The sequence below is a fragment of the Aphidius gifuensis genome, linkage group LG2 (assembly GCF_014905175.1).
Source record: "Aphidius gifuensis isolate YNYX2018 linkage group LG2, ASM1490517v1, whole genome shotgun sequence".
Taxonomy (NCBI): domain Eukaryota; kingdom Metazoa; phylum Arthropoda; class Insecta; order Hymenoptera; family Braconidae; genus Aphidius; species Aphidius gifuensis.
The window spans coordinates 13,116,019-13,142,005 of NC_057789.1; the positions used below are offsets into that span (position 1 = coordinate 13,116,019).

Consider the following 25,987-nt stretch of genomic DNA (forward strand, 5'->3'; position numbering starts at 1 on the left):
GTTACCATCTTTGCTATTGATGATATCAATCAATTAGAAGAAAATAGAAAATAAAATATTGATGAATGTTTCTCGCATGCAGGCATGTGATGTTCTGTTAGTATATAAAGAAAATCATATATCCATCACTCATATTAGTCCACTCAAGTCATATGGTTTATGGACGTTTTTGACAAAGTTAATAAAAAAAATCACAAATACTAATTCGGGAGTGGGGAATTTGAGGGTGGTAATTAAAAGTGGATTAAAATTTTTTCAGAATCATCTTTTTGATTTCTATGTTTTTCGTGATTATAGTCGCAACCTTTTCCGTCTAGAACCGTTGCGCGCAGCGAGAAATCAAAAAAAAAAAATTCTCAGCCGGAGAAAGTCGCTCGGTGAAATCGATATAAAATTTTTCCCAGTAAAATCGTAAATAGCTTTTTCAAAAATCAATTTAAAAAAAAAAATGAAAAAACATAAATTTTGTAGAGATCGGGAGCCATCTTTTTGTCCTTCATGTTTTTCGCGATTAGAGCCACCCTTTTCCCCCTAGAACCGTTGCGCGCCGCGAAAAAATAAAAAAAAAAAAATTCTCAGCCGGAGAAAGTCGCTCGGTGAAATCGATATAAAATCCTTCCCAGTTAAATTGTAAATAGCTTCTTAAAAAATCAATTTAAAAAAAAAATAAAAAAACATAAATTTTGTAGAGATCGGGAGCCATCTTTTTGTCCTTCATGTTTTTCACGATTAGAGCCATCCCTTTCCTCCCAGAACCGTCATAAATTATATTATTATTAATAATAATCTATGAAAATTCATGAGAGAGAATATAAAGAATTATATTCGTACAATTCAGGTGCGTGAACCTAGCCTGCATAAGTCCTAGAAAAATTATCTAGAATACTCATCAGAAGCGTCTTGATTTGTACCACTTTGTAATAATTTGTACTAATTTGTACTATTAATTTTTTTGTTGTTATTTTTGAGGTACAAATTCAGGGCTTTAGTACAAATTATTCTGCGTCTGTAGCAATTTTTTTCCCCCTGAGTCATCTAGAAAAAAAATCGGTTTTAACTCTTTCTCCACTCTTTAATTTTAAGGTACAAATCAAAACAATTGCGGTGCAAAATGGTACAAATTAAGACGCTTCTAATGAGTATATATATTGGGTTTTACTAAAAAAAAAACACTGGATTTTACTATGTTTTATAGTACTGGTGGATGTTTTGGGAAATTTGGCAACATTTATAATGTAAACAGTGAGTTTTACTATGTTTGAGAATTTTAATCAGACGTAGTAAGTATCATAATACTCAATCGTAAAAATGGCCATGTTTAAAATAAAAAGTACTATGTTGTATAGTCAAAAATATATTTGATTAAAAAAATATTTTAAAAATTTGTCAATTTTTTTTCTGTTGTATTATTAACGCAGAAGCTTTTGTTTTGTTTTTTTTTTTTTTTTAGGGAATTTTAATTTCCTATTGTTTTTGCTTTTCTTCTGGACTCCCCCAACCATGGTAGACACCCCCCTTACCCCTAAAAAATTTTCTAAGTCCCTTAATCTCAATACAATAAATATGGAAAATATCAGTAAATATAGAGGAATAATCACTGAATATAAGTAAAAATACGATAATTATAGGAGAATATCAGGAAGATATCCGTGAATATTAAGGAAAATATAGAAAATTATAGGAAAATATTAAGGAAAAATTACTGAATATAAAGAAAAGTACGATAAATATAGAAAATAACAGTAAATATGAAGGAAAAATCATTGACTATAAAAAAAAATACGATAATCATGAAAAAATATCAGTAAATTTGAAGGCACCCCCCACTAAAAAATTTTCTGAATCCCTTAATCTCAATAAGATAAATATGGAAAATATAGAAAAATCACTGAATAAAAACGATAAATATGGAAAAATCTCAGTAAATATAAAGAAAAAATCAATGAAAATAAAGAAAAATACGATAATTATAGGAAAATATCAGGAAAATATCAAGGAAAAATTACTGAATATGAAAAAAAGTACGATCAATATAGAAAATATCATTTATTAGAAATAAATAGAATTTACATAAAAAATTAAATTAAAAATTCAATACAGATTGAGGTACCGTTATCAATAATATGTGTATAAAACAAAAAGGTTACAAAAAAAAATTATTTACATGATAAATTATTAAACATTCAAGTTAAACAAAATATATACGATCACTAAAGAATCAGTGAGAAAAATTAATGAACAATACTCATTAATAAATAATAAAGAAATAATGATACCAGTAGAAGCTAATATAAAATTCGAAGACGATGAGGAAAATGAAAATATACTAAAAATTAATTTCGAGTTTAAAAAAATACAAGAAATCATACATCTGCCAATTAATTCATTTGCAGGTAAAATTATTTTGGCAAAAAAAAAAATATAATATGACTTCAACAACAACTAAAACGTTAAATTCTGATTTAACCGAGGGAAAAAAGTAAATCAAATAAATAAAATCGAATTCGACCATTTCATAAATGAATATTTGACATTGACAGTCTAAAATCATGGTACAACAAAATGAGTAAAAACAGAGAATTTAAAAAGTTAGAAGAAAGCGATTCCGGACATGAAGATGACCCATTAAAAGGAACAAGCAAAATGAATGAATGGTATATTATATAACTAGTCGTGGAGGATCACCTTTTTCACGTACGAGTTATATACAATACTTTTTGACACGAGGTTTGTGATATAGACGCCGTTTTGCCCCAATATAGTGCGTAAGGAGATACTGTTACGCACGATTTCTTGTTAAAAAATCGTGCGTAAAAGTATTTCTTCACGCACTATGATTGGTGCGTAATGGCGTCTTTTACAAACAAAGTGTCAAAAAATTAAATAAATTTTAGTTGTAACAGTAATTATTGTAACGATGGAGAATGAAATAAATTTGTAGTCACGAATTTTAATATATAAAAAAAGAAATTAAAATTCCCCCCGCAGGGCAGGCACAGTTGCTTCAGCAACTGTCTCATCTTTTTTTTTTTTTTCACACTCTGACCGGGGATCAAACCGACAAAGTATGTATTGACGTTGTATCGGGTACGCTTTAGACCGCTCAGCTACGGGACTTAACTGGAATTAACGTAAAATTGACTCTTTTGTTTAATTTTTCGTCTTTCTGCATTTTTTACCATGTGAACATAGTAAAATTCGCTTCAAATATCGTAATTAATATAAAACACGCAATAAAAATTAAATCAGGAATCGTATTTTTTAAAATTGATGAGTAGTATAAATAACATTGTTCGAATTTAGGTACCGAATGATTATTTTAACGAGCGTCAATTGTCAATTCTACTATGCTAACATAATAAACATTAATTTACACATAGCACTTTGTATCTACAGTTTATTAAAAAAAAAAGATTTCGTTAGTACTTTCGTCTATGTCTTCAGTAAAAAAAATTTTGTTCCATAGTTTGATTACAAATGATTTAATTTACTATGTGCCTTTATTAAAATATATAAAATAAATAATAAAAAATATAAAAAAAATATTATATCTATTATCAAAAATCCGAAAACATCCACCGGTACTACAGTAGCATAGTAAAACATAATATTTTTTTCTCTCCGTGTAACTGTCGGAAATTGCGTACATAATATAATTATGCAGACAACATAACTAGGTTTTTTGTTTTTTAAAAAAAAAAGTTATGCGAAGTATAAAAAAACGCAAATTTTGTTTTTTTGTTAATTAACAAATTTCTAACAATAGCAAAAAAAAAACTACCTCTTAATTATATACATAGAAAAAATCGCATCCGCGATTAGTTTTTAGTTTCCTTAATATATTGATTTTAAAATTTCTGCAAAAACCTTTTTTGTTGATAACTAATTTATTAAAAATGAGAATATTTTTTTTTCTATTCTCGGTTGTAGTATTTCTTCTAGGCTTCAATTTGGTTCTAATACGAACATCCTATCTATATTATTTCAGAAGATATGAACATTTTTCTAAATTCATATAGTGAAAACAATACTAGTAGGCTTCCGCCTACGTAAAACTGAAAAAGCCAACAATATCAATATTTTTACCAGTTTTTCTGGATACTTCGATTAGCCTTGCTAATGCTGTCCAATATGTTGGCCGTCTCATTAGCAATTGTCTAAAATGAAATGCAGCTGTTTCAAAATCAACTTTTGTAAATGCCAAATCAGCCATCATAACAGATGCTAACTTATTATTCGGATCAGCATTTAATAATATGCTGTACAATATTGTTGACATTTATCAAGATCATTAATTTGCATGTATAATTTTGATAAATTAAGCAATGCATTCATATCATTATTACAATATTGTAATACATTTTTAGAATTTTCAATTGCTTGATTAAAATTTCTAATTGTCGTTGAATAATCAGCCATTGTTAAACATATTTCAGCCAATATATTTTTTTTTTAAATAACATCTGAGCTTATATTAAGAGCTTATATTAATATTAAACTCTGGACGAAGCTTTGTTTCTCTGACGATTTTAGTCATATACAAATTTAATATCGATAATAATTGTCATAATGAAAATAATAATAATAACAACAATTATTGATAATAATATTAAAAATATGAATAATCAATTTATTTGAAAATATTTCAACGGGGGTTCAATTGTAATTATATATGAAGAAGTAAGGAAATGAAACATATATTCAGTCAATTTTTATTCTCCTCTTTTTTTCTGTCTGTTTATAGAATAAGTAAACAATTGATGAATTAAATAACTTTAAAAAATAAAAAGAACATCAACATATATATTGATAATAAATTTAGAATAAAAAAAAAAAAATTATTTGATTTCACTATGATGATTTGAAAATGATCAATTACCAGTTTTATATACACCTAGTGGTATTTTACGATTCATTGATAATTCGGATATTTTTCTAACAGCTTCCCAAGTTACCTTTGTATTTCTAATAAATAAAGTATCTAAATTTGGTAAATTTTCAACAAGTTTAATTACACCTTTATCAGTGATTTTAATGCAATTTGATATATTCAAAGTGTCCAATTTTTGATTGAATAAACATTGAATTGATTCATCAGTGATAAATTCATTTTTTTTCAATGGCAGACCAGTATAAGCTGAACCAATATCGAAATCTTCTAATTGTTCTAAATTATTAATTGCACTTATACCAATATCAGTTATATTTCGGCTTATTATATATAAATAGCTTAATTTTTTAGCATTTTTACAAAGATTAATTAAAAATCATCTTTAACACCATAATCACAGTCTATATGTAACCTTTCAAGATTTTTCAAATTCGAAATTGGATACATATTTTTGTATCCAACCTCGGATGATTATTCGGCCAACTAGACTCAGTTACAACAAGAGTTAGATGAGCCAAATTTTTCATTTGACTTATCGACTGTAGTAATAGTTGACTTAGTCCAAAACCATATATATCTAAACTACTCAAAGCAATTAGTCGAGGAAATACCTGAAAAATAAATAAACAATTTGTTAAAAATTAGATAATATTTTTTATTGTAATATAATATTTATTAAAAGTTTAAACTTACCGAAGCCAATGAATCTAGTAAAAAAATTTCATTTCCTTTTAAGGTACATAAAAGTTTTAAACTTTCTAATGTTCCACCAATTTGTTTTAATGACTCGGCTAAAGTCATTGGTAGAGTTGTATTTTTACATTGCCATTTAATCGTAAGTCTTTTAAGGTGAGACATTTTAGAAAAACAATTTTTAAAATCTTGACTTATTATTTCTTTGAGTCCTAATGAAAGCATCTCAAGATTTGGACAATTAGCATTGATTATTGGGATTATTTGAGAACTAGGATAATATTTTACATTTAGAAAAGTTAAATTAATTCTACAGAGATTAATCAGGTACTCTATATCATTTGCTTTTTCATGTAGTTCATTAACTGAATCATTTTCATTGCTATTAAGTGTATATGTTGTAAAGCATGAAGGAAGAAACTCGTTCTCCCAATCATTACATACTGAAAAATTAATTAAATATTTTCATTAATATATTTAGAGTAACACAAAATTTTTTTTTTATAATTTAAAATTATAGAGTTGTTATTTTCTTACTTTTTTCGAGTCGTGGTTGACTAGCAAATAGAGGAGCAATATGATTCATACGCAAATCATACTGTGCTTTCGGTTTTTTTATATTTTTAACCTCATTTATATAGCTCTCGTCGTCATCATCATCATCATCATCATCATCATCATCATCATCATCATTCATCATTAATTTTATTCAATTTAATTAACAATGAACAATAACAGTAGCTGCAAAAATATAATATATAATTTTAAACTTACTTCTTCTTTTGAAATTATAATGAATTTTTTAAGCCATTCGGTAGAACTTAAATTTGCAGTTTCCATATTTATCTCACTTGGATTAGTCTGCATATTTTATTTTCGGTTAACTTAAAAAAAAAATATTATACCGTCAAATAATAAATTTGAAAAATTTACTTGAAACAATAGTTGTCTAATGAAGCAAATGTATAAATAATTAAATAGTATAAATAATTTAAAAAGTTGGTTCAGAAATGAAGTCGATTGCCACGTGGTGTGTAACCTTATTTTTATAAAACCCTGGCGAAAATTGTGAGAGAGAAGCCAGAGGAAAACGATATCGCTTTTGTCGCCAAAGCCAGAGCAAAACCAGAGCAAAGCCAGAGATAATAAATACAGAATATTAATGATGTTAAACGTAAATTTGTGCTTTTTATGGATATATTATTCAAATTGAATTATTAATTAACTTATTTTAAGCAATAATATTGATGTAGAAAGATACATATAAGTGGAACAAGTAATGTAAAAGTTGACAGATTTTGACGTTTTGCGGTTGACTAAACACAAATCGGCTAAACACAAAAGTCCCTAGCGTGAAGCAATAGTAAATCCATGAAGAATTGGGAAACGTGTGGGGTTAAACACAAATAATTTCACCAGAATATAATTTAATACTAGAAAGTTAAATTTATTTTTTTATTTTTACAAAATAATGTTGCTCGTTACATGAGCGAAGCAAGACTAAATATTTTTATTTTAAATTTTCTTTTTTTTTATTTTATTTTAATTTTCTTTTCTTTTGTGAAAATTAAAATATTGATTTATTTTTATTTGAAATATTTTATTTAAAATTTTATATTTATTATGTTGAGTAAATGTAAACAAAAAGATTTTATACAAAGAAAAGGTAAATAGTAAATTTTCTAATAGAAAAATATGATAGAAAAAATATTATAGAAAAATAATGAAAAAAAAAACAAATTGAGAGAAAAAATTAAATTTTAAATTTTAAATAAATGCTTTATGACACTGTAAGTGCCTTGTGCAATTTAAGTGTGTTTTACATATTTAAAAAAATAGATTATTTTATTTGCGCATGCGTCGCTATCATGGACCACCATATTACTCCCTCCTAAGTCGCTTTGGAGCTTGTGAAAAAGTGACGTTTCGTCTTGTGTATGTGCGTTTGGGTCGATCCATTGATGATTTCCATTCATGTTCAGGTTGTTGTTGTGTTTTATTATCATCAACTATGTCGTGGTCATCTTGGTCAGTATCGTTTTTACTAATGTAAGCTGGTTTTAATCTTTGTATAGATATATTTTTATGTATGCCATTCATGTTTATTTTGTAGACCAGGTTAGATTCTCGCTGGATTATTTTGAATGGACCTGTATATGGACTTTCCAGTGGTGCTTTGACATTATCAGATCTCACAAACACGTGTGTACATGTATCTAGGTCCTTTAAGATGAAAATTTTGCTTTTGTTGTGGTGAGCAGTTGGTGATGGCTTGAGTCCTCTCATGATTTCTCTGTGTTTTTCCAGGAAGAATTGTGGATTAACTGACATACTGTTGTGGATAAAAAATTCACCTGGTAGTCTAAGACCAGTGCCATACACCATTTCAGCAGGTGTAGCTTGTAAGTCCTCTTTGAAACTCATACGTAGGCCAAGCATTATAGTTGATAATATCTCAATCCAAGGTTTTGGTGAGCACATGAGTGCAGCTTTCAAAGTTCTGTGCCATCTTTCCACTAATCCATTAGATTGAGGATGATATGGTGTTGTTCTGTTCTTTCTAGCACCAATGAATTTGGCTAGTGCTTGGAACAGTGCAGATTCAAATTGAGTACCTTGATCGGACGTGATTGTTATTGGAGTACCAAATTGTGTTATCCAGCTGTCGAAAAGTGCTGTTGTGATGGTGTCAGCTGTTATGTCTTTTAAAGGCACTGCCACAGGCCACCTTGTGAATCTATCAATAATTGTAAGGCAGTATTGATAGTCTTTGACGTTTGGTAATACGATTATATCTATATGTATGTGGCTAAAACGTTCGTCTGGCACCACAATGTGTTCTGGTTGAGGTTTGTTGTGTCTCTGTACTTTAGCTTTTTGACACTGGATACATTCTCTTGCCCATTTTATTGTATCTTTGTTCATTGATGGCCACACAAATTTTTCTTTAATTGTTTTAGCTGTGTTCCTGATGCTAGGATGTGATGTGTTGTGTATCACCTGGAATGCTGTCTTACGTAGTGTTTCTGGTAGATACGGTCTAACAACCTTGTTTGATATGTCACAATACAGCTTGAAGTTTTCGATTGACAGTTCATGAAGTTTTAATGACGTCGAGCCTTGGATTATATCCTGAAGTTCAACGTCTTTTGTTTGTTCTTCGTGTATTGTTTGTGTGTCCAGTTGAGTTGGCATTGATATTGTGTTTATGCGTGACAGAGCATCAGCTACTACATTGTCCTCTCCTTTCACATGGACTATGTCTGTTGTGAATTGAGATATATAATCAAGCTGTCGTATCTGTCGTTCAGATGCTTTTTCTAGTTTTTTGTTAAACATATGGACAAGAGGTTTGTGATCAGTCTTGATGGTGAACTGAAGACATTCGAGTAAGTGTTTGAAGTGTTTTATGCTAGAAAATATTGCTAAAAGCTCTCTATCATATGTGCTATACTCTTTTCAGCCTCACTCAATTTTCTTGAAAAAAATCCAATTGGAACCCAGTTATTATTGTCATCTCGCTGTTCGAGTGAAGAACCAATTGCTGTGGTGGATGCATCAGTATTTAATATGACTGGTGATGATGCTGATGGAAAAGCTAATTGACTGATGTTAGCTAGACATGTTTTACAGTCCTCAAAAGCTTTCTCTGATACATCATTCCACCTTATTTTCCTCTTGTCGTTTTTTTTGGCGTCCTTCAAGTAGTTGTTGAGTGGTAATAGCATACTTGCTGCTTGTGGTATGCATCGTCTGTAGTAGTTTAACATACCCAGGAATCTCCTGAGCTCCATGATGTTCTCTGGCTTTTGATAATCAATTATTTTTTTAATGTTGTCTGTCATTGGTGTGAATCCATTTTGGTTGATGGTGTATCCCAAGAAATTTAATTGTTCTTTACCAAATTGACATTTATTTATGTTGATTGTGAGAGAGTGATGTTTTAATCTTTAAAACACTTCTTCCAGGTGATGTTTGTGTTCTTCTGGAGTCGATGATGCTACTAATATGTCGTCGATATACACAAATACATATTGTAGATCTCTGAAGACCGAGTCAATGTACCTCTGGAACGTCTGGCATGCGTTACGAAGACCAAATGGCATCACAACATACTCGAAAAGTCCCCATGGTGTTATTATCGCTGTTTTCTTACTGTCATCTGGATCCATCGGTATCTGGTGATAAGCTTTAGCCAGATCAAGTGATGAAAATATCATTTTTTTATGTAAGTAAGGAAACAGGTCTTGTATCATGGGTGGTGGATACTTGTCTGGTTGAGTAATGGCATTCAATTTTCTGTAATCACCACAGAGTCTCCATTCACCTGTCTTTTTTCGTGTCAAATGAATGGGACTGGCATATGGACTGCTTGATGGTCGTATTATGCCACAGTCAAGAAGTTCTTTTATTTGATTCTTGCCTGTTACTGCTTTTTCTCCTGCCAATTTTCTACAACGTTCACCAACTGGTTGTCCACTTGTTATTATTTTGTGAACGTAACCAGACTTGTTAATGTTTGGTTTTATTGATGGCTTGGTGATATCAATGTATTGTTAAAGGAGATTGGAATATGGTGTTGTAGAATTAACTGTTGAGATGTTGAAGTTGTTCGTGGTGAGTATTTGACCTTTTGTTGTCAATTTTGATGTTGAATCAATTAATTGCTTGTTTTTCAGGTCTATCAAAAGCCCAAAATGAGTAAGGAAATCAGCTCCAATGATGGCTGATTGTACATCGGCGATTATAAATGACCATAGAAATTCTCGTCTTAAATTAAGGTTGACTTTTGAAGTCTTTGATCTATATGTATGAATGATGGAACAGTTCGCAGCATATAAATTTAAATCAGATTTTACCTTGTTCTTGAAGTTGCAAGCAGGTATAATGGACACAATGGATCCAGAGTCGATTAAGAATTTTTGTTGTAATGTGTTGTCAAAGACGTGTAGACGTAATTCTTGGTAAGTATCTAATTTAAATGCAGCTTTGTTACTGTCACCAACTGTTCCAATTGGTGGCAGGTTGTTTAGTTTCCCTGTCCTTGTGGTACAAATGTACAAGGTGGAGTACAACGTCTTGCTTTGTCACCAAATTGATTATGATAAAAGCTGTCTCCTTGTGAGTATCTTCTTGGTCTTGATCTGGATCTTGATCTTGGTCTAGACTGATAGTTATTTCTTTGTACTTTTAACTCTTTAATTTCTTTCATACAATCAAGTAACATTTGTTGCAGGCCTTCTATTTTTTGTTCCATACGAAGCTGTGTATGTGATGGTGTGGTGTCTTTCTGATTACATGCTGATGTAGCCATGACGAATGAGTTTCTAGTGGCTTCCATCACCCTATCAGCTACTTCAGCCATAGCATTTAGTGTCAAGTTTGATGATGCTACCAACAGGGGTTTAACTTGATTTGACATCCTGTCTAGCCAAAGTTGGTGAAGCATGTCCTCTGTCATTGAGTCACCAGCTAACTCTTTCATTTCTCTGAGAAACTGTGTTGGTTTCTTGTCTGCTAAATCCATCTCTCTCAGAAGTTTATGTATTTGCTTTTCGCGAGAGATTGAAGTTCTCTGAATAATAGCTTCTTTTATACGTCTGTATTTATCAATTACTGGTGGATTGTGTAATATATCAGTAACCTGTTGTAATGTTTCAGCGTCAAGTGCACGAATGACTGAGTAATATTTAGTCTCGTCATTTCTAATTTTTAATGCATTAAACTCAGCTTCGACGAGTATAAACCACAACTCTGGACGATCTTTTAAAAAAATGGCTACCTGGGGTTTTGATACTGTGTTTACAAGACTCTCGTTGAGCATACTGGTGATCATGGCTTTCTGCACATCATTAAATCTAGCCATTGTCTCTTGCTGTTGTTCCATTGGATGTTCTTGATGCTGATTATTATTATTATTCTGATTCCCATATGCACCTGATGTTGATGATGATGATGTACCACCTGGTTCTGAGAACCCAAAACCCGTGAGAAAGTCATAGTGACCTTCATTTGTCCTATTTTCCATGGTCCTTTTTTTTTTCTTTTTTTTTTTTTTTTTTTTTTTTGTTTTTTTAAATTGTTTGTTTGTTTGAGTTTAACTTTTGTTCGTATTAAATGTACCCTGGATCACGTCGGGGTCACCAATTTGTGGGGTTAAACACAAATAATTTCACCAGAATATAATTTATTACTAGAAAGTTAAATTTATTTTTTTATTTTTACAAAATAATGTTGCTCGTTATATGAGCGAAGCAAGACTAAATATTTTTATTTTAAATTTTCTTTTTTTTTATTTTATTTTAATTTTCTTTTCTTTTGTGAAAATTAAAATATTGATTTATTTTTATTTGAAATATTTTATTTAAAATTTTATATTTATTATGTTGAGTAAATGTAAACAAAAGATTTTATACAAAGAAAAGGTAGATAGTAAATTTTCTAATAGAAAAATATGATAGAAAAAATATTATAGAAAAATAATGAAAAAAAAATAAATTGAGAGAAAAAATTAAATTTTAAATTTTTAATAAATGCTTTATGACACTGTAAGTGCCTTGTGCAATTTAAGTGTGTTTTACATATTAAAAAAAATAGATTATTTTATTTGCGCATGCGTCGCTATCATGGACCGCCATAAACGCACAATTCACCACGACGTCTGGTGGTAAATTTCGAGAAACTATTTCATCCAGTCATTCGTATGTGGTATATACACAGTATATATGCTAAATTATCGAACAAATAATATTTTTACAAATAGTTTGAAATGTCTGGTACAAAATTTTCACCAAAATTGATTAAAAAAAAAAAAAACAAGACTTTACTTTTTAGGGTGCAACAGTTATTCCAGGAGAAATAGAGATCTGAGTTTTTATGCATTTTCGAGGTTAGACAAACAACAACCTGTCAAAATAAAATCACATTTTGATAATATATCGGAAATTCTCTCCGTGTACAAGTGGCAAACACATGATACTCATCACTTGAATCAATTTTTACACCGATACTCGTAATATGTTCCGCATATATAATACGATTTTCTTTAAGGAAATTTCGTGAGGAATTCGTTTTTCGTGCCCATGAAAGTATGTCCTCAATAGTTAATAACATTTTTTTAATAAACAATAAAATTCTATGCTAATGGGATATACTTGACTGAATGTAATTAGTTCCTTTTTTTGCCAACTGCTTACAGCGGTTGGCCACGCCCACAGTGCGTTTCCCAATAGAGAACAAGAGGACGAACTTAAATGGGGCTATCGAGCCAAAAAACGCTACAAAAACCAACATGGTGAATTAGTTCTATTTTGGCCTGTAGATAGCTCTGCTGCGAGGCTTCCCTAGCGAAAATGCTGATAGTCGGATTGTGCACTGATCTCATACGAAAACGACACAAAACCGACACACGACTATAAGAATTTCTAAGTCACAAAAATAAATAGTAAGAAGCATTTAAAAAATAAAATATTATGTCTAAAAATTTCTAAATAATATTTTTATAATTTAAGACACATTAGAATTTTTTTTAAATAATTTTTTTATTAAAAAAACTCAATTCTGTTTATGTATTAAAAGTGAGGTTAGCTGTCAGAATCATCTGTACACGACTGTGAGATTTTACAATTCTCACACAATTCCGACACACGACTGTGAGAATTGTAAATCCGACACAAATCCGACAGACGTACGACAGTATATTTTTATTTTGTATTTAATATAAAAAAAGAGCATTTTATGAATAAAAATTTTCGTTCAATATTAAAATTATAATATTTTAATAATTTTAGGCATATTAGATTTTTTTTTTTAATAAATTTTGATTAAAAAAATAATTGGAATCGTCTGTGAGAATTTGCGATTTGCAAAAATTTTTTGTTTAATAATAAAATTATAATCTTTTAATAATTATAGGCATATTAGATTTTTTTAAAATTATTTTATTAGAAAATTATTATTTTTTGGTTTTTTTATGAGGTTAAGAAAGGTTTTTTTTTAAATACTTTTTATAACTTTATTATTGAACAAAAATTTTTATTAATAAAATGCTTTTTTTCATATCAAATACAAAATATAAAAATATATTGTCGTACGTCTGTCGGAATTGTGTGACAATTGCAAATTCTTACAGACGATTCCAATTATTTTTTTTATCAAAATTTATTCAAAAAAAAAAAATCTAATATGCTGTAATGTCCTGCGGTAAGTGCAGAACTTTTTTTTATTTCATATAAATTGTATTTTATAAAATTATATATTCAGGGTCCATTTGGATACCCCTAGCTCCATCTTATGAATCATAAGGGTAACATTTAAGGGAGCAAACGCATCCCCGAACACCCCCGAATATTCCCGATTTACCCTACGGTCAGCTTGTGCTACTGACCCAATATATCGATCAGTTCACTGGGATCCCTGATCCTGTGACTACCAGCTCTAACTGCTTTAATTGCTTTAATTGCTCTAACTACTTTAATAAGTGCTCTAAAAAGTCTTAGAATAATTTTAAAAATCACCAGCCGAAAACTCTAAGTTATATTATCCAATATTTCATTGATTTATTTTGCTTAAATATTCTCACTTAAATTCACATATTATTTGGTTACATGAATTATTAAATTAAATTCATTAAAATCATCTTGAATTTAACTTGTAATAAATTCCGACCACATGGTCTAAGTTGGCTTGTTCTTTCAATTTAAATTCAAGTACATATCTTGTGTTAAATTATCTAATCAAATAAATATTGAATAAAGTAAATTATAGTTGGCTGATTTAAGCAATAATTTGCTCGCTAAAAATATTTAATTATTTTAAATATAACAATAAGCGACCTCGTGGTTATGGATCTGGTCTTAACTACGACTTGTAAAGTATAGTAAAGCGTTTATGTAATTATTAAATCAAACATATGTTAAAGTGATCTTCGTTATAATTTTTATTGTAAATTCAGTGTTACACAAGTGCGTCGATTATCTCAAGGTCCATATTTAACTATCTGTTACTCAACATCAATACTATTGGTAAACTTGTGGTATTTTAATCATAAATTCACCATTTTATTTAACATTATAATTTTTGTGTTTGACTCAAGTTTCTATAAATTATTTGGGCTTAATTTGTGTACTATTCTCGCGTATTTTTCAGGTTCCTTTTTACCTCTCCCTACATTACGCAATTTAATATCTCCCTACCTTTCTTATGCGCCATAGCTGCGCAGGATAAACAGGGTTAATAAAAATACATATCTAACTGGATTATTTTAAAGGGCAATACTGATTGTCTAATAAATGATCCGGCTACGATATTTCATGGGGGCTCGTCCGGTTTCAAGATAATAAAACGCGTTCGCGGAGGGTCAAATTGGGCTGAAAAAATTAATTACGCGCGCGGAAAAATTTGCGGTAAATTTTATTGTAATATTTTTTGTTGTGGGTTAAAATTATTTGTCTAATATTTTTCTTTCTTACGCGGTAAAGTTGTAACTTGGCGTCTTTTTTTTTTGTGTGGGAATTTTTTTTTTCTTTGGGGGAGAAAAAGAAAAAAAAGTTAAAAACATTTTTAAAATTATTCACTTGTGAAATTTAACACCTTTTTGTTAAAAAAAAAAAAAAAAAAAACATTAAAAGAAAATTTTATTTATGTTACAAGAATTGTAATAAAATTTAATAGTTTTGGGGAAAAACCATAAAATTTTTTTTTTTTTTTTTCTCGCTTCTTGTCACTTTTACCTTATTTATTTTACTACCCGGGGGTTGTTGGGTTTTACCAAATTTTACATTTTTTTTTTCACGGTCAAAGTGCCCCTTTTTATTTCAGCGATAGCCGACACCCGGTCCCAAACAAATCGTCGAATAAAAGAAGAAAATAAAAAAAAAAAATCAATATTACAGTTGCTGAAGCAACTGTGCCTTCCCTTCGGGGGGAATTTTAATTTCAATTTTTAGTCTATTGAAAATTGAGGTAATGAATAAAAATGATTCGTGAATAGAAATATTTATTTTTTATTGTTATAATGCGTAAAGTTTATTTAATTTTCGTTCATTTTGCTTGTTCCTTCTAATGGGTCATCTTCATTTCCGGAATCGCTTTCTTCTACCTTTTTAAATTCCTTGTTTTTATTTATTTTGTTGTACCATGATTTTACTCTGTGAATGTTTAAAATCTATTTATAAATTTCCATATTATATTTTATTTCTTTTACTTTACTTTTTCCCCTTTGTTGAATTAGGATTTAGTGTTTTTGTCGTTGTCGAAGTCGTTGTTAAGTTTTTTTATATTTATTTTTTTTCAATTCTTTCAGTGCTATCACGTCACCCTTTTTTCCCTCAAAACTTTCTGCCTCTTCATTCCACATATTTAATTCAATCTGAAATATATATTTTTTAGTAAATTTAGTATCTTTAGTTAGTTTTTTTTTCATCTAAATTTGATTTTACTTCGTAATCACTGCCATCTGCTAATGATATTGTTCTTTTTCTTAATAACCGTCCCGTCATTGAATATATAAATTCTACTTCCTTCAGTGCTATTATGATTGCGATTATATCTATAAAAAATCAGTACCAGTATTAATAATATTGTTTTTTTTTTATTTAAAAATAATTTAACCTGTAAATGAATTATTCGGTAAATGTACGATTTCTTTTATTTTTCTCATGGAGGTGTATAAGGAGGGTAATCTCTCGAATTTCACTGAAGCTCACAGAATGGAGCAAGTCAGTACGTTTTTCTGCCAGTAATGACGCTAGTGGGACGAGTGCCCAAAGTCACATGTTGTTTTTGTTTATATTTTTTTTTTTTTTTGTGTAGCTTAGTTAGAGTATTCCTTCATTATGTAAAAAAATAATACAACTACATAATACATTATTTATTTAACAAGTAAAATTAAAGCAATTTATTTTAATTTACAGTGTCTAAGAAAAAGATAAAGCTAAGGAATTAATGTTGCTTACCATATAATTTCTTTATAATCACATCAATTCTTTAGCTTCATCTTTTTTTTAGCTACTGTTTTCATTTGGTATTTTTTTTATGATAATGAATTACTTTAATGTTAAATAAATAATTTTTTATTAAAAAGATCATTCCAAATAAATTTTATTTCAATTAGGTACATGTGATGCAAATGTTGACATAAAAAATAATAATATAGTCCAATTGAAGTATTGAAAAAAAATATAAAAAATAGACAACTTATTGAGGATGAATATCAAAGGTGTGTTGTACAAAATTTACAAAATGTTTATGATGACATTAATGCATAAAAACCAGGAAAACCAAGTTTTTTAGATAAATTAGTTATATGCTAAATAAATAAATAAATGAATAAAGAAAAAAAGTCAAAAAAAACACCAAAGGGTTTGTATTTGTATCGTGCTGTTGGTGATGGAAAAACCATGTTGATGGATCTCTTTTAGGATTGTTGTGAGATAATTTATATCATAATTATTTTAATAATAATATAAATAAATAATTAATAAATATCATTGTTTACAGATTGAGAAAAAAGAACATGTACTTTTTTTTTATTTATGCTAGATGTACATATTAAAATTCATCAAGTTAAAAAACAATAAAACGTGTTAATAGTAGTACACAAAACTTCAACTATTTGATCCATTACCACCAGTTGCTGATATGATTATTGAAAAATCATGGCTTTTATGTTTTAATAGATTTCAGTAAGACAAAATTAAATTTATAAAAAATCATGATGAATTAAAAACATTAAATTTAATATTTGATAATCATAGGTAACTGATATTGCTGGTATTTTAATAAAAAAAAATACCAAGCACAAGCAGGAGGCTAAAGAAAAGATGAAGCTAAGAAATTATTGCAGCAAAAGGAATTATGTGGTATAAGCCACATCAATTTCTTATAGCTACATTTGTTCTTTGGCCACTGCTTGTTCTTGGTATTTTAATTTATTATAATGTTTTAATTTAATTTTATTTGTTAGATAAATGAGTAAAATTCCAAGGACAAACAGTGGCCCAAGAAAAAATCGAGCAAAGGAATTAATGCAGCCAAAAAAATTATTGGATAAGCAGCATTAATTTTATAACTCTATTTTTTCCTTGGCCACTGCTTGTCTTTGGTATTTATTATTTAGTAAACAAATGAAATTATAGCAATATATCTTAATAAAAAAAATACCAAGGGCAAGCAGCGGCCAAGGAAAAAATGGAGCTAAGAAATTAATGATGCTTACCACATAATTTCTTTGGTCACATCAATTCCTTAACTTTTGGTCTAATAGTAGCATTTTCCATTTTCCAACCAAATTATCTGGGTCTTGTATTTTGATAATATAACAGCGATTTTTACCTTGTCCAATTTTAAATCTTTAATTAATTCCTGAATCAAGTGATACAACTAAACAATAATTTTTTAACACTTGTATAAATGGAATAAAATTTTCTCTTTGTAATCGACTTTCGTGTAAATCATCAGGAGCTGTATTACTTGTTGTAACAACATGTTAATGATTGCAATCATTACACGTTCAAATAATTCAGTAAATAATGGTTTTAATATCGTTGCATCAGCAACATCATCTGAAATCTATCAAAATATAAAAGCCATGATTTTTCAATAATCATATCAGCAACTGGTGGTATTGGATCAAATGGTTAAAGTTTTGTACTACTATTAACACGTTTTATTGTTTTTTTAACTTGATGAATTTTACTATGTACATCTAGCATAAATAAATAAAAATGTACACGTTCTTTTTTCTCAATCTGTGAACAATGATATTTATTTATATTATTATTAAAATAATTGTGATATAAATTAGCTTACAACAATCCTAAAAGAGATCCATCAACATGGTTTTTCCATCACCATACAAATACAAATCCTCTGGTGATTTTTTTGTCTTTTTTCTTTACCAACTAATTTCTCCAAAAGACTTGGTTTTCCTGGTTCATATCCATTAATGTCATCATGAACATTTTTGTTTTTTTTTTTTTCAATACTTCAATTGGACTATATTATTATTTTTTATGTCAACATTTGCATCACATGTACCTAATTGAAATAAAATTTATTTGGAATGATCTTTTTAATAAAAAATTATTTATTTAACATTAAAGTAATTCATTATCATAAAAAAAATACCAAATGAAAACAGTAGCTAAAAAAAAGATGAAGCTAAAGAATTGATGTGATTATAAAGAAATTATATGGTAAGCAACATTAATTCCTTAGCTTTATCTTTTTCTTAGACACTGTAAATTAAAATAAATTGCTTTAATTTTACTTGTTAAATAAATAATGTATTATGTAGTTGTATTATTTTTTTACATAATGAAGGAATACTCTAACTGAGCTACACAAAAAAAAAAAAAAATATAAACAAAAACAACATGTGACTTTGGGCACTCGTCCCACTAGCGTCATCACTGGCAAAAAAATGTACTGACTTGCTCCATTCCGTGAGCTTCAACAGCTCCCTATGCCAATACACAGTGTGACGTCACAGATTACCCTCCTTGTTAAACTCCATGATTTTTCTAAACTCGGAATTAATTTTTGGAATATTTTCATTCTCGTCTTCGTCTTCCAAGTTTATACTAGACTCTACCGGTATCATTATTTCTTTATTATTTATCGATGGGTATATTTCATTAACTTTTCTCACTAATCCTCCAGTGATTGTATATATTTTGTTTATCTGTAACATAGAATAATTGATTATTTCAATAATCATTCATTTTAAAACATTTTTTGTTTGATAAATTTCATTGATAACTGTACTTCAATTAATCTATGATATTTATTTGCAGCTTCTCCAAAAAAAATACACCTTATTTATCGCTTTCATCACTTATGTCGATCGTAAATTTTTTGCCTGTTCCTCGTTCGTTTTTCCATTCTTTTATCTCACTTTTATGTATGATTTGTGCTCGAACTGTATCACTGTATTTGAATTTTTAATCTTCCCATGAAATTTTCGTATATTTTCTTTTATATTTACTGATATTTATGTGATATTTTCTAATATTTATCGTATTTTTCTGTATTTTCCTTTATATTTACTGGTATTTACTAGATATTTTCCCATTTTTATCGTATTTTTCTTTATATTCAATGATTTTTTCTTTAAAATTTCTCATAAATAATTTATATGTTCCCATATTTATCGTGTTTTTCTTTATATTCAGTGATTTTTCCTTTGAATTTTTCATATTTATCGTATTTTACTTCATATTTAGTAATCTTCCTATGAAATTTTCGTATATTTTCCTTCATATTTACGTGATATTTTCCCATATTTATCGTGTTTTTCTTTATATTCAGTGATTTTCCCTTTAAAATTTCTCATATTTATCGTATTTCTCTTTATATTCGGTGGTCTTTCTCGATATTTTCATATATTTTTCTGTATTTTCCTTTACATTTACTAGATATTTTCCCATTTTTATCGTATTTTTCTTTATATTCAATGATTTTTTCTTTAAAATTTCTCATAAATAATTTATATGTTCCCATATTTATCGTGTTTTTCTTTATATTCAGTGATTTTTCCTTTAAATTTTTCATATTTATCGTATTTTACTTCATATTTAGTAATCTTCCTATGAAATTTTCGTATATTTTCCTTCATATTTACGTGATATTTTCCCATATTTATCGTGTTTTTCTTTATATTCAGTGATTTTCCCTTTAAAATTTCTCATCGTATTTTTCTTTATATTCGGTGGTTTTTCTCGATATTTTCATATATTTTTCTGTATTTTCCTTTATATTTACTGATATTTTCCCATTTTTATGGTATTTTCTTTTATATTCAGTGATTTTTCTTTATATTTACCAAATTTATCGTATTTAGATTAATTAAGGGACTTAGAATATTTTCGGGGGGGGGGGGGGGGTACCATGGTTGGGGGGGGTCCAGCTGAAAAGCGAAAACAATAGGAAATTAAAATTCCCTAAAAAAGAGAGAAAAGAAAAAGAAAAAAATTATTGCTTAAGAAAATAAGTTGCATGACTAATTGTAAAAACGATATGTTCATCTATTGTTAATATTATTTTCGCTTAAAATTATACTTGTTTATGTTAATAATATTTTTATTATTTATAACAATTTATATCAAACAGCTACCCAATAATAATAAATAATAAATAAACTACGTAAGTGAGTGTGAGCAAACATTATGGTTATCAAATGGAAATTCAATTTCACGTTAATTATAATTTAATGAGTTTAAATATTTGGGATTTAATCCCTATTTACAACAATTGTTATACACATATTGATAATAAATCAATTGATTTTTGGAATTCATTACATTAATAATAAATTAATAAATCAATATATTGGGAATTTAATTACTTTTACAACAATTATTATCCGTACATTGATAATAAAATAACTAGCCCAAATATATGGAGATTTATTGCCCTTTTTCAACAATTTAATACGCATACATAAATAATTAATAAATTCATTTAAATATTTGGAATTTATTCTCTTATTTCAACAATTATTACGCACACATTAATATCAAATTAATAGATTTTAATACGCGAGATTTATCGTCCTTTTTCAACAATTAATATGCGTAAATTAATAGTAAATTAATTTAATTTTTGGAATTTATTTTCCTATTGCGATAATTATTGCGTATACATTAATACTAAATTAATGAATTAAACACGTGGGATTCATTGTCCGTTTTAAACAGTTAATAATAATGAATAAATTCATTTAAATATTTGGAATTTATTCTCCTATTTCAATAATTATTGTGCACACACTAATACTAAACTAATGAATTTAAACAAGCGGGATTAATCGTCCTTTTTCAACAATTAATATGCGTAATTTAATAGTAAATGAATTTAATTAAATATTTGGAATTTATTTTCCTATTGCGATAATTATTGCGCATACATTAATACTAAATTAATGAATTTGAACACATGGGATTTATTGTCCGTTTTAAGCAATTAATAATAATAAATAAATTCATTTAAACATTTGGAATTTATTCTCGTATTTCAATAATTATTACACACACATTAATATCAAATTAATGGATTTAAATAAATAAGATGTATAGTCCTTTTTCAACAATTTATATGCGTAATTTAATAGTAAATGAATTTAATTAAATATTTGGAATTTATTTTCCTATTGCGATAATTATTGCGCATACATTAATACTAAATTAATGAATTTAAACACGTGGGATTTATTGTCCGTTTTAAGCAATTAATAATAATAAATAAATTCATTCAAACATTTGGAATTTATTCTCTTAGTTCAATAATTAATGCACACACATTAATATCAAATTGATAGATTTAAATACGCCGGATTTATTGTCCTTTAATAACAATTAACGCGCATACATCAATAACAAATCAATGGTTTCAAATATTGGGAAATTATTTTAAATTTCTAGTAATTAGCACGCAGTCACTAATACTGAAAGACTTGGAATTTATTTAATTTCTTTACAGTAAAAATAAAAGCCATTAATTCAAACATCCAAATTTATTTTACGTTGTCAAGTACGCATACATTAATGACAAATTATTTGGTTTAAATATTTAAGATTTAATTCCCTTATACAACAGTATTTAACCATATATGGACAATAGCCAATCAAAATTAATCTTAAGAATTCATCCCCCCTTTTTAATAATCACTATACACACATTAACAATAAGTTAATTAATAAAAAAAAAAAAAAAACAATTTATTCAACTTAAATATTTGAGGGATTAAAATTCCTTTGCGACAATAATTGTTATAAATAAATAATAATTTAATTTATTTAAATATTTGAGAATTAAAAGTCCTTTGTCAACAATAATTAGTACAAATTAATAATAATTTAATTAATTAAATATTTGGGGTAACGGAATAGACACACAAAATTCAAAAAAAAGGAAAACACGACACGCGGGGAGAAACTGAACTAGAGGAAAGAAGTTCGGCCATTGCGGGAAAACTGAAAACACCCCTAAGGCCTAAACTCCTCCCCCGAATAGGCGTACGAGGAAAGCTAGACGAGCGGGCCTAGCCAACACCGAAGGGCGGGTCCCAACAACCCTTAGCCACCATTGAAAAATTCAATGCCTGTCAATGTCGGCTGTCAAATCCTTCCTTTTAATTGAAATAATAATTATTAATTTATTCTAATAAATTTTCTAATTTTATTTAAATAATTGATAGTTTAATATTCCATTTTTGAATATTTATTATTCACGCGATTTTTAATAAATAAAAATTCGATTTCGTTTGAATAATCGATAGTTAATATTTACTTTTTAAATATTTACTATTTATACAACGATAACTAATAAAATTTTTTAATAAATAAAAGTATCGATTTTATTTAAATAATCGATATATTATTAGTCCCTTTTAAATATTTAACACTTACACGTTGTTAATTAGTTCGATTTCGATTTGATTTTAAATAGTCGATAGACTACTATTCCCCTTTTTAAACATTTATTATATACAGGGTTTTAATTAATAAAATATCAATTCCATTTTCGATAATTAATATCATTCTTTTTGAATATATAGTATTTACGCAATAATAACTAACAGAGATATCGATTTGGTTCAAATAACCGATAGTTTGAAACCATTCTTCTTAAATATATACTATTTGCATTATAATAACTCACAGAAATATCGATTTTGGTTAAATGATCGATAGTTTAACATCCCTTTTTAAACATTTATTATTTACACAATAATAATTAACAAAATTTTGGTTATATACTTGAGTTTGGACGCACGTATGCGTATCACAATTTAAATTGATTCTTTTTATATAAAAAAATGATAAACTACTTATATATCATTCATTGATATAATATTAGTATTACTCCTATAAATTATCACATTAAAAAATTTAATCTTTTTAAATATTTCATTGAAATTCTACAAAAAAAAAATAATTTTTTTTTCACTCGGATTCAAATGCTCGCACGCGTATTATAATTGAAATTGTTCCCTTTTATATAAAAGTTAATAAACTTTTTATGTCATTCATTGTTATAATATTATTATCATTCCTATAAATTATTAAATTAAAATTTAATCTTATCAAAATTTTTCTAAATTTAGTTACACAGAAAAAAATTTATTTTTTTTTCACATGAATTCGAACGCTCGCATGCGTTTCATAATTTAAATTTGTTCTTTTTTATAAAAAAAAAATTTTTGATAAACTACTTATATCATTCATTGATATAATATTTGTATTATCTAATCTTTTCAATCTAAAAACAATTTTTTTCTCCATACTTGGACTTGAACGCACGTCTGCGTATATAAAGTTGAATTTGTTTCCGTTTATATAAAAAGTTATGAACTACTCATATCATTTACTGATACAGTATTAGTATTATTCTCATAAATTTTTAAATTAAAGCCTAACTTTTTCAAATTTTGTTTAAAATTTATTTACAAAAAAAAAAATTTTTTTTTACTTGGATTTGAATGTCTGAATGCGTATAATAATCGAGATTGTTCGCTTTTTAATAAAAGCTAACAAACTACTTAAATCATTCATTGATACAGAATTAATATTACTTTTATGAATCTTAGATTTGAATTTAATTAATTAAAAATAAACCTTTTTTTTTGTTAATTTTTATTTATTTACAAAAAAAAAAAATTTTTGCTTCAATGGGTTTCAAACCCACGTCTGAGTTGAAATTATTTCCTTTGCATTTAATAAGATACTTAAATCATCTATTGATACAAAATTAATATTGTCCTTACAAATTTTAAATTTAAATTTGATTAATTAAAATTTAACCTTTTGAAATTTTAAATTATTTACAAAAAAAAAAAAAAACTTTTGTTTTTATTGGGATTCGAACCCACGTCTGAGTTAAAATTATTTCCTTTGCATTTAATAAGATACTTAAATCATCTATTGATACAAAATTAACATTGTTCTTACAAATTTTAAATTTAAATTTGATTAATTAAAATTTAACCTTTTGAAATTTTAAATTATTTACAAAAAAAAAACTTTTGTTTTTAACGGGTTTCAAACCCACGTCTGAGTTGAAATTATTTCCTTTGCATTTAATAAGATCATCTATTGATACAAAATTAATATTGTTCTTACAAATTTTAAATTTAAATTTGATTAATTAAAATTCAACCTTTTGAAATTTTAAATTGTTTACAAAAAAAAAAAACTTTTGTTTTTATTGGGATTCGAACCCACGTCTGAGTTGAAATTATTTCCTTTGCATTTAATAAGATACTTAAATCATCTATTGATACAAAATAAACATTGTTCTTACAAATTTTGAATTTAAATTTGATTAATTAAAATTTAACCTTTTGAAATTTTAAATTATTTACAAAAAAAAAACTTTTGTTTTTAATGGGTTTCAAACCCACGTCTGAGTTGAAATTGTTTCCTTTGCATTTAATAAGATCATCTATTGATACAAAATTAATATTGTTCTTACAAATTTTAAATTTAAATTTGATTAATTAAAATTTAACCTTTTGAAATTTTAAATTATTTACAAAAAAAAAAAAAACTTTTGTTTTCATTGGGATTCGAACCCACGTCTGAGTTGAAATTATTTCCTTTGCATTTAATAAGAAACTTAAATCATCTATTGATACAAAATTAATATTGTTCTTACAAATTTTAAATTTAAATTTGATTAATTAAAATTTAACCTTTCGAAATTTTAAATCATTTACAAAAAAAAAAAAAAAACTTTTGTTTTTATTGGGATTCTAACCCACGTCTGAGTCAAAATTATTTCCTTTGTATTTAATAAGATATTCAAATCGTCTATGGATACAGAATTAATATCATTCTTACAAATGTTAAATTTAAATTTAATTAATTAAAATTAAACCTTTTTAAATTTTTATTTATTTACAAAAAAAAATTTTTTTTTGATTCTACTGAGATTCGAACTTACGCCTCAGTTGAAATTATTTCCTTTACAGTTAATAAGATATTCAAATCATCTATTGTTACAGAATGAATATTATTTCTTATAAATTTTAAATACAAACTTTAACCTTTTTAGATTTTTATGTATTTACAAAAGAATTTTTTTTCTTATTTTTGGATTTGAACATCCACATGAGGTTAATAATGTGAATTTGCCTCCTTTTATATAAAAATTAATAAATTACCTATATCTTTCATGGACATAACATCAGTATTATTATTATAAACTATTGAAAATCAATTGTTCCAAAATTTTGAATTCACTTACAAAGGAAAATAGATAAAGTTTTCCCTACTTGAATTTGAACGCTGGCATGCGTATAATAGTTTCATTATATCTACTTTTTATATAAAAAATTAATAAACTACTCATATCAGGCATTGATATAACATGAGTATTATTCTTATAAATCATTAAATTAAA

General features: G+C 27.2%; 2 protein-coding genes across 2 annotated transcripts; both read right to left on the reverse strand.

Annotated features, from left to right (window-relative positions):
• Positions 1-4,726: 4,726 nt before the first annotated feature.
• On the reverse strand, positions 4,727-6,254 carry LOC122849128. Its single transcript, XM_044147724.1, has 3 exons — positions 6,122-6,254; positions 5,585-6,027; positions 4,727-5,502 (listed from the first exon to the last, which is right to left on the reverse strand). The coding sequence occupies exons 1-3, from the start codon at positions 6,168-6,170 to the stop codon at positions 5,317-5,319; spliced, it is 678 nt and encodes a 225-aa protein (XP_044003659.1). The 5' UTR covers positions 6,171-6,254; the 3' UTR covers positions 4,727-5,316.
• Positions 6,255-10,613: 4,359 nt separating this feature from the next.
• On the reverse strand, positions 10,614-11,612 carry LOC122850397. The gene has a single exon (XM_044149550.1). The coding sequence runs from the start codon at positions 11,610-11,612 to the stop codon at positions 10,614-10,616; it is 999 nt and encodes a 332-aa protein (XP_044005485.1).
• Between the last annotated feature and the right edge of the window lie 14,375 nt (positions 11,613-25,987).